Source organism: Protobothrops mucrosquamatus, unplaced genomic scaffold (assembly GCF_001527695.2).
Source record: "Protobothrops mucrosquamatus isolate PMUCROS unplaced genomic scaffold, P.Mucros_1.0 scaffold659, whole genome shotgun sequence".
Lineage (NCBI taxonomy): Eukaryota > Metazoa > Chordata > Lepidosauria > Squamata > Viperidae > Protobothrops > Protobothrops mucrosquamatus.
Window position 1 is genome coordinate 269,541 of NW_015386948.1, and position 8,918 is coordinate 278,458.

The following is an 8,918-nucleotide window of genomic DNA, read 5'->3' on the forward strand; positions in this document are numbered from 1 at the left end:
AGAAGCAGAAAAGTGGACTCAGGAATCTAGCAAAATCCCTGGGTGCCTGTCTGGGTTTGCCTTGATTAATGGATTTATCTGCTCCATCACGGTCCTTACTAGATTGAGAACAAGATGCAATAAACGCAGATGTCCCTAGTGTAATCTGGTCTCCGTTAAGAGCCTTGCAACATGGACATTGAAAGGGGTGTCTGTTATGCTTCTTTGGCATGTGTCTTCATTGAGTTTAAGGAGCCTTTTAATAGAATGGACTGTTTTCTTCTTCAAAAGCGACACTGCGGGCTGCTTTGGAAAGGAAGTAAATTGGATTATTGCTCTAGCACTTGGGCTGCATAACCCATAACAAGCTGCCATTATTTCTGACAATGGAGTAGGAGTCAACACGTGGTAGAACATCTGCTTGGTATTAATTGCTTTTTTGAGTTGAGTTTAGGACCAATGTGGTCTCTAACCCCCTCCCCCCACCCACTCCTTAACAAAAACACAAACCAGCATCCACCTCCTTAAAATTCTTGGAAAATCTTCTCAGAATGTTTTCAGGGCATGTCAAATATTCACCATCTTCAGATTCTTATTTTGTAATTCAAGGAAATAAACCCGGCTATATACTGAATAGTTGAATATTTAAATAGTGAGTATTTTTGTAATTCAAGGAAATAAAAATCCAGCTATACTGAATAGCTGAATATTTAAATAGTGAATATTCAGTAAGCCAGAGGTTATATTAGGCTCAAAAGGACTGTGATCTTTGTGCTTAAGTATTTATGGTAATCTAGCTGTCATCTTAGCAGACTGTGTAAAACACAGCATTACGTGTAGCTATAACACGGTTTCTTTGTTCACGCATAGCAAGTTATAATAATATAGAAATGTAGTTTTGTTAATCTGGGCTTACAATTGGCATATTGCATGAATCTAATAAAAAGTAGCCATTTTTTTTTTCATTTAAAAATCCTCAAACATAATTCAAAAACCAAAGTAAATTCAGATTGAATTTCTACACTTTAAACATTAGATGTTTGGGTTGACAAAGATGCAATGTGTAACCAAGCAATCAGGAAAGATCAGCGTATAAAAAAAGGTAAAGAAAACAAAACAGAGTCTTGTGCATTACTAAACAATTGCATTATTCACAAGAAACAAAATTTTGCTTGAAAGCTCTGGTGACAGAGTCACAGGGAGAGTCAGAAATGCTAAATGAAGAAGCAACTTTCAGAAAAGGGAGAGAGAAATCAGATAGCTCAGATGGATAATGGAGGGAGCCAGAGAATTCGCGAAAGACGCTGGTTATTGTTGCTTTATTAATTGCAGAAAAGTCTGTGATCATGCAGGATATATTAAAAGCAAGGATGCCACAAGACCTGATAGTTTTTTATGAGGAGACTTTAAAATGTACATGAATAGCGAAAGGAGTGTGATGAGGATGCATACTGTTTACATGTTTGCTTCATACCCAGTTAATCAGATGTTATCCATGAGAGCTTGGTTAATGCCCCTGGAGTAAGAGAGGCCCACCTTCAAGGGAACCCATTATAAACTGACCACAGATTTTGAGAGCCTAATCCAAAAATACAGCTATATTGCTGAATCTTTAGAATTACTTCCTTTGGACCTAAAAAAAACAACTTGCCATCAATTTCTCCTTCTCAAATTGTTACCCATGTAGAATTGGGTTTTTCCATTTCTCCGGGGCATTGTGGGGGAAATAGGATAGGATAGGACAGGACAGGACAGGACTGAATAGAAGTTGGAAGGGGTCTTAGAGATGTTCTAGTCCAACCCCCTATTGAGCAGGACATCTCGTACCATTTCAGACAAATGGCTATCCAATCTGGTCTTGAAACCCTCCAATGATGGAGCACCCATAACTTCGGAAGGCAGGTTGTTTCACTGGTTAATTGTTCTCACTGTCAAGAAATTTCTCCTTAGTTCTAGATTGGATCTCTCCTTGATAAGTTTTGATCCATTGCTTCTTGGCCTGCATTCAGGTGTTTTGGAGAATAGATTGATCCCCTCTTCTCGGTGACAGCCCCTCAAGTACTGGAAGACAACTATCATGTCACCCCTAGTCCTTCCCTTCATTAAATTAGGCATACCCAGATCTTGCAGCTGTGTTATAGCCTTTAGAATAGTACAGAAATAGTTGGGCAATGCTCGCATACACATTGAAAGTAAGAACAAAAGTAACTCCATCCCCACAGCACACATATGGATAATGCCAAAATGATGAACTATCCTGAGCAGCAACTTTTCAAAGCCCCCTCACAAATAAAACAAACAGCATAACAACCAGCAATTACACCTCTCAGATTCTCGTGTGAGGACTTTCAGCTTGTCAAAAATAGTTCAACACTTCCCTTCACAATGACAGGACTTCAACCATCAACTCTTAAGCATGCGCTGCTACCCTGAAGTTTTAGGACAGCCTTAAAAAAAAATCAGCAACAGGGACTTTCCTCTCTATCTGCTGTTCAGCTCCAGAATAGCACTTCTTGAATTCTTTAGCTTGATTATTAATATACTATTTCATCAACAGAATATAGTGTAAAAACTTATGTCAGACTAAGAAGTCAAAGAATTGCCGCACAGAAGCCATCCAGACCCACCTACTCCTGTTGGGTCCACTTTAAACCTGTGAGAAAAAAACTCAGAAAATTTCTGGCATAAGAGACACCTGAATATATGGGTTCACTTGCTGGAATGCTTGCATCCTTGCTTATTTCACCTCAATAAATCTTGCTAAAGAAAACTCCGTGAGATTCATGCCTGGGAGAGAAAAAAAATACAAAATCAGACAAACAATATGGCCAGTGGTGGGATTCAAATAGGTGAACAACCGGTTCTCTGTGTGGATGCCATTTCTGGAAGTCCATTCTGGGCCTGGGCAACAAAAAATTAGCTACCGGTTCTGCCGAAGTGGTGCAAACTGGCTGAATCCCACCACCGAATACGCCTCAAGTAAAAGGAGATAATTGTTTTAAAGATCGTTTATGTTATTAGCCTTTTGCTCAAAGTGACAATACCCAGAGGAGTCACCTATGACAATATAGCAGTTTTCACAGAAGCAGCTAAAACCCTTGGAACCAACATCAAAGAGTCAAAGAAATGCTTGCGTTGTTTTAATTTGGCAGCCATCTCATTTTAATTATCTGCCCTTTCATAATCCCTGGAATGTTATGACACCTATATATTGCAAACGGTTACGGAATGGTTACAAATATTTAAGAAATTATTAGTTTTGTTATGGAGAATCGAATACATGTCGTACGCGTAAAATCCCACCAATAAGTTTATCAAAGTTTCGGGAACCTCGTTATAAGTTTCTCGTCGAATTTTCGATGTACACGTATAATTATTAAACCGAGGTTGTAATTTAGACTCGCGTTATGTCGGACCTATTAAAATGACGAAGTTTTTTTGGGCAGGTATGAGAAACAGTTCTATTTCTTCAAAAGGTGTTGTATATGCACAGGATCCTAAGTAATGCTGTCAAAATCTGCCTTGTGGTTTTTTTTCTTTTTTTTTAAAAAAAAGGTTTTTGGTTTTGTATGACATTTTCAGGATGCTTGGGAATTTTTCTAGAATTCCTCTTAGGGGGTCCTTGGATGGCATGATTGTGTTTAGTTATAGCTCTGTGGCACTTTGTTTATTTTGTGGAAATAGCCAGGACAAGTTCTCCATATCTCAAATAGGCTCCATGTGAAAAAGACCAACCAATTCATGGTCCAGCCTCCTTACAGAAGCTATTACAACCCATTTTACGCCATCCTTGGTGAAACTAAACGAAGAAGACAAAACGAAAACCAGACACAAACAAACAAACACAGCGAACCCTACCAAGCATCCTTCCATCGCGAGAGGTGCCTGTTGCTCAGAGTCTTGCCAAGAGAGGCAGCTAAACACACAGACTGTAGAACAGGTGGCAAATGTTGGAAACACTCGGCAGGCACAAGCACGGACATTCAGAAAGAACATGTTTGAGACCGAAAAGAACACTCTGTTGCTTTTCATCCAGCGATTCACTTAAGTAATGGAGCAAGAAAGGCCGTAAAAATGGGGCATAGCTCACTTAACAAATGTCTCACTTAGCAACATAAATTTTGGGCTCAGTTATGATCATAAGCCGAGGATGACCTGCCTATGCCTTTTGTCCATGTGCAGAGGCACTGCAACCGTGAATCCACCATCTTTCCTGTTTTAAACCTGCACTTCATGGTGGTCTCCCCTGCAACTGAATTTAGCTTGACTCCCCATCCACCTACCCACCCACCAAAGTTGCTCCCCTGAGAAGTGGTCCAAAACCCTGATGCCCTGTTGCAGGGGTTCTCAACCTTGGCAACTTTAAGACTTGTGGACTTCAACTCCCAGAATTCCTCAGCCAGCTTTGCTTTGTTGGCTGAGGAATTCTGGGAGTTGAAGTCCACAAGTCTTAAAGTTGCCAAGGTTGAGAACCCCTGCCTGTGATGAACATGAAACTGAGATGAACTGGAGTGATCCTTGCTACTATCATTAAAAAATGGAGCAATTCTTCATCTGTATTTCCACTCTCCCCCCCCCCAAAAAAAATTGTGACAATTACGGCCTTCCGAAAGTGCAATGAAGCTGAGCCATGAAGAAACCGGCATATTAAAAACAGCAATGAAGCAATTAGTGTGCTTTTTGAAAAGGAAAATGGTAGCATAGAAATTGATATATTCTGATACAGAAGACTGCCTGGGCCAAGAAAGCTGTGATTGTAACATTTTTAGAGGAATTCCAGCCCAGTACGGTTAGTTCTGCATTTGAAAGGAGGCAACAAATTATTATAAAACGGTTTTATAATAACTGGTTTTTTTGGGGGGGGGGAAACAGGGATCAGGAAACAACCAGTGTGGGGGGAAAAATTGTAGGCGCAGTCTGCAATCTTATTACAGCAATTCAAGACGATAGCGTGTAATGCAGTTAGAGAACATGTTTGGCAATAAAATTATCGTATAAAAAAATTATTCTTTTGTGTCTGGGTGGCTCGTTCGATTTGCATTTGATTGGCTCAGCTCCTACAAAGTCAAGTAACGGTGCCAGTTTCTTTCTGTATCCTTTCTATGCTTTTGATATTTCAGAATTGGGAGGTTTTCTGTTGTCGCCTCTCTCTTTTCTTGAGAGGTGAAAAATTAAGATTCGCCTTTATTGCAGAGATGGAGAACATTTTCCTGATCAAGAGCTGCACTCGAGGGAACCAGGGAGGTGAGAGACATACAGTGAGCAGGTGAAAATGCAACGAGAGTGGCATCACTCCTGGTCCTGCACCTTCACCACTACATCATGACGACTGTCTAATAATAAGTCAAGTAAGTAATGGAATCTACTTGCAGTCTACATTCATACAAATAGTCTGTCTGTAAATCAGAAAAAAATAATGCGGCTTTCGGCTGCCTTCTCGGGAACACCTTGCCAAGAGCCAGAATAAGAAAATAACAGAGTTGGGAGGGACCTTGGAGGTCTGCTAGTCCATCCCTTGCTCAAGCAGGAAACCTTATACCATTTCAGACAAATGGTTGTCCAATCTCTACTTAACAATCTTCAGTGTTGGAGCACCCACAACTTCTGGAGGCAAGGCGTTCCACTGATTAATTGTTCTGTCAGGAAATTTCTCCTTAGTTCTAGGTTTTCTTCTTCTCCTGGATTAGCTTCCATCCATTGCTTCTTATTCTGCCTTCAGGCACTTTGGAGAACAGGTTAACCCCCTCTTCTTTGTGGCAGACCCTCAAATATTGGAACATTGCTATCATGTCCCCCCTAGTCCTTCTTTTCACTAGATTAGACATACCCAATTCCTGCAACCGTTCTTCAACCCGCTGCCACCACCCAGCAGGTCAATGAACATGTTAAGTGGTCAAAGGGAATGTCAACGACTGAGCTTTAGATACACACAATAGGAAGAAAAATAAATAAATGCTGCATTGATCGTTCCACTGATGTTGGGCGAAGGATCTTCCATAAGGATCCAGCAAAATCCAGGCTGCGCTCTGCGCCACACGCATAACCCTATAACTCTTGATTATTTTGAAATTTGAGCAGGAGAATAAATGCTAATATCACACAAACTAAAAGAGAAAAGCCATCTTTCCTAAATGTCAAAATGTTCACTTTCCATATTCATCACGTTCCTTACAGTTCGTCAAAAATGTCCCACTCTTGTCTTGACATAAAGAGCTGAAAAACACAATTTAACCTGGATACCCATCATGTCTTTTTCTGCAGACAGTACACAAACTGCAAATGCATAGTAAATCAAAGCTAGTAAATTTCCAACAATCGTCCCCAAAGCTGAAAATACCTGCTCTGCCTCTTGAGAAGACTCCAGCACCTACCTCAAAATAATGCACTGATGATTGGCTAATGATAAACAAAGCGGATGTAATGCAAAAGTCAAGCCTTCGAGCTTACTATTTTTTCTTTCTTTGAAGCCTCCTTTTTAAAGCTGAAAATAGTAGGCTACTGTCAAAAAAAGAACAATCTGAAAGAGAAGGGGTACTTAACTCTCCCTTTTTTTGCCACTATCTATAGAAATGCTCTGGTTGTATCTCCCTCCCCTTTTTCCTCTTTCGGGAAGAAAGTAAATTTGGGGAGAGTAATTTGAAGAGGAGGAACAGCGGGAGAAGAAATGGCTAAGTCACTGGATGCTCTAAAATTCAATATATTAAGGTTGGCCCATCTTTTCTCAGCCGTTGGCTATGACGGGTAAAGAACTGTTGCAAAGTAGTAAGTGATCGGTCACAATTAGAAGAAGACATAGAATAACAGCATTGGAAGGGACCTTGGAAGCCATCTAGTCTAACCCCCTGCTCGAGCAGGAGACCCCTGTACCATTTCAGACAAATTGCTGTCCAGTCTCTTCTTGAAAAACCTCCAGTGATGGGCAATCCACAACATCTGAAAAGCTGGGATTTTATGTATTTCTCTTGATTTTGTTTCACCAACCATACCATCATCATAATAAAAGGGCTGCAGAGCTTGACAAAGATTGGCAAAGTGCAGGAATTCTTAAGGTCACACTCCACAACAAATGATAATAATATTATAATAAAGTCAGAAGGGACCTTGGAGGTCATCTAGTCCAACCCCCTGCTCAGGCAGGAAACCCTATACCATTTCGGACAAATGGCTGTCCAGTCTCTTCTTAAAGACTTCCAGTGCAGGAGCATTCACCGCTTCTGGAGGCAGGTTGTTCCACTGGTTAATTGTTCTAACTGTCAGGAAGTTTCTCCTTAGTTCTAGATTGCTTCTCTCCTTGATTAGTTTCCATCCGTTGCTTCTTGTCCTGCCCTCAGGCGCTTTGGAGAATAGCTTGACTCCCTCTTCTTTGGGGCAGCCCCTGAGATATTGGAAGACTGCTATCCTGTCCCCCCTCGTCCTTCTCTTCGTTAAACTAGACATACCCAATTCCAGCAACCGTTCCTTATATGTTTTAGCCTCGAATCCCCTCATCATCTTTGTTGCTCTTCTCTGTACTCCTTCTAGAGTCTCATCATCTTTTTTACATGGCGGTGACCAGAACATATGAGACATATTATGTATATTTTTTTTCCACCAATGGACAAAAAAGTCTCTGTTATGGGGTGATACCATTTTTCACTTATATCCCTGTATAAATATATTATGACCCATTTTGCATTACTCTGCAGATTAAAGAAAGCTGCTTGAGAAAGTACATTTAATTTTAAGCATGTGTTCTTTAAGCATGTCTCTCTCCTCAAAAGCAACTCTTCCAAATGGGTTCGCTCTCTGAAGATGCCTGCTTAAACTACACTTTTGAACTAAGACGCATATAGGTATTTAGAACATGAGAAAACTGGCACAGAATGTGTTAAATCTGGCAGAGAGTATTAAAGAGACTGGATAGCCATTTGTCTGAAATGGCATAGGGTCTCCTATTTCAGCAGGGGTTGGACTAGAAGACCTCAAAGGTCCCTTCCAACTCTATTCTATGTTCTACCATACAATGAGGACCCTCCTGCTTTGTATATTTCCTTCAAACCCACTGTTAGATTACCAATTTGCAACAACCCTAAAACAACAAACCAGACACCAGGTTTTCCTGCGCCCTCCAGCATCACACGCCTTACCTCATAATGAGCCACACGCTGTGATTCTGATATTAGCTGAGCACTGCATACTCTGCAATAACTTTCTGTGAATAATTCTTGATCGATCTCCGATGACTTCATCTGTTTAAGAGAAAAGAAAAGTAAAAAAAAAATGATCGGGAGGGCGTTACGATCACCTCCGCGGCTTTTAACTGTGGCAGATACTAACTACGGTTTACATCCACCCTTGAGAAGCTCTGACCAAATTATTATTTTTTTCAGGGTGCGTACATCACAATTAGTCAAAACGGGCATTCTAACTGAATCAGACTTTACAAGGAAAAAGAAATGCCTCTTAATTATGTAGACTGTCATCTCCCTGAAGCCTCAGCTGTCAATGAGCTTTTAGAAGTCTTGTCAATCTCGGGAGAACTTACCAGAAAAGGACCAGTTGTAAGTGCAAAAGTATTCAGCGGAGCAAACGCGACAATGCGTTTGACGTTGAATGTTAAGTTTTGTGTCAACCCACACGCATTTCAAGACGGGGGGGGGGGATACATCTTGCCAATCAAATATAACCAGAGGGAGAGTCCATGTGATTTTTTTTTTAATGTCATCAAATCTTCCTTTAATAATGATAAAGTTGGAAGGGACCTTGGAGGTCATCTAGTCCAATCCTCAGGCAAGAAACCCTATACCGTTTCAGACAAATGGCTGTCCAGTTTCTTCTTAAAAACTTCCAGTGTTGGCGCATTCACCGCTTCTGGAGGCAGGTTGTTTCTCAGAGGCTGTTTTGCCCTGAGGTTGGAGAAGGTTTTGCCTCCAGAAGTTGTGGGTGCTTCATCACAGGTG

At 40.8% G+C, this 8,918-nt stretch overlaps 1 protein-coding gene across 1 annotated transcript in view; it reads right to left on the reverse strand.

The window, feature by feature from the left end:
- ZMAT4 (zinc finger matrin-type 4) overlaps positions 1-8,207 on the reverse strand; it is a 73,989-nt gene extending 65,782 nt beyond the window's left edge. Inside the window, exon 1 of the mRNA XM_015817977.2 lies at positions 8,106-8,207. Within this exon, the coding sequence (XP_015673463.2) occupies positions 8,106-8,207 (102 nt within the window). The remainder of the gene's footprint in view (positions 1-8,105) is intronic.
- Positions 8,208-8,918: the final 711 nt, after the last annotated feature.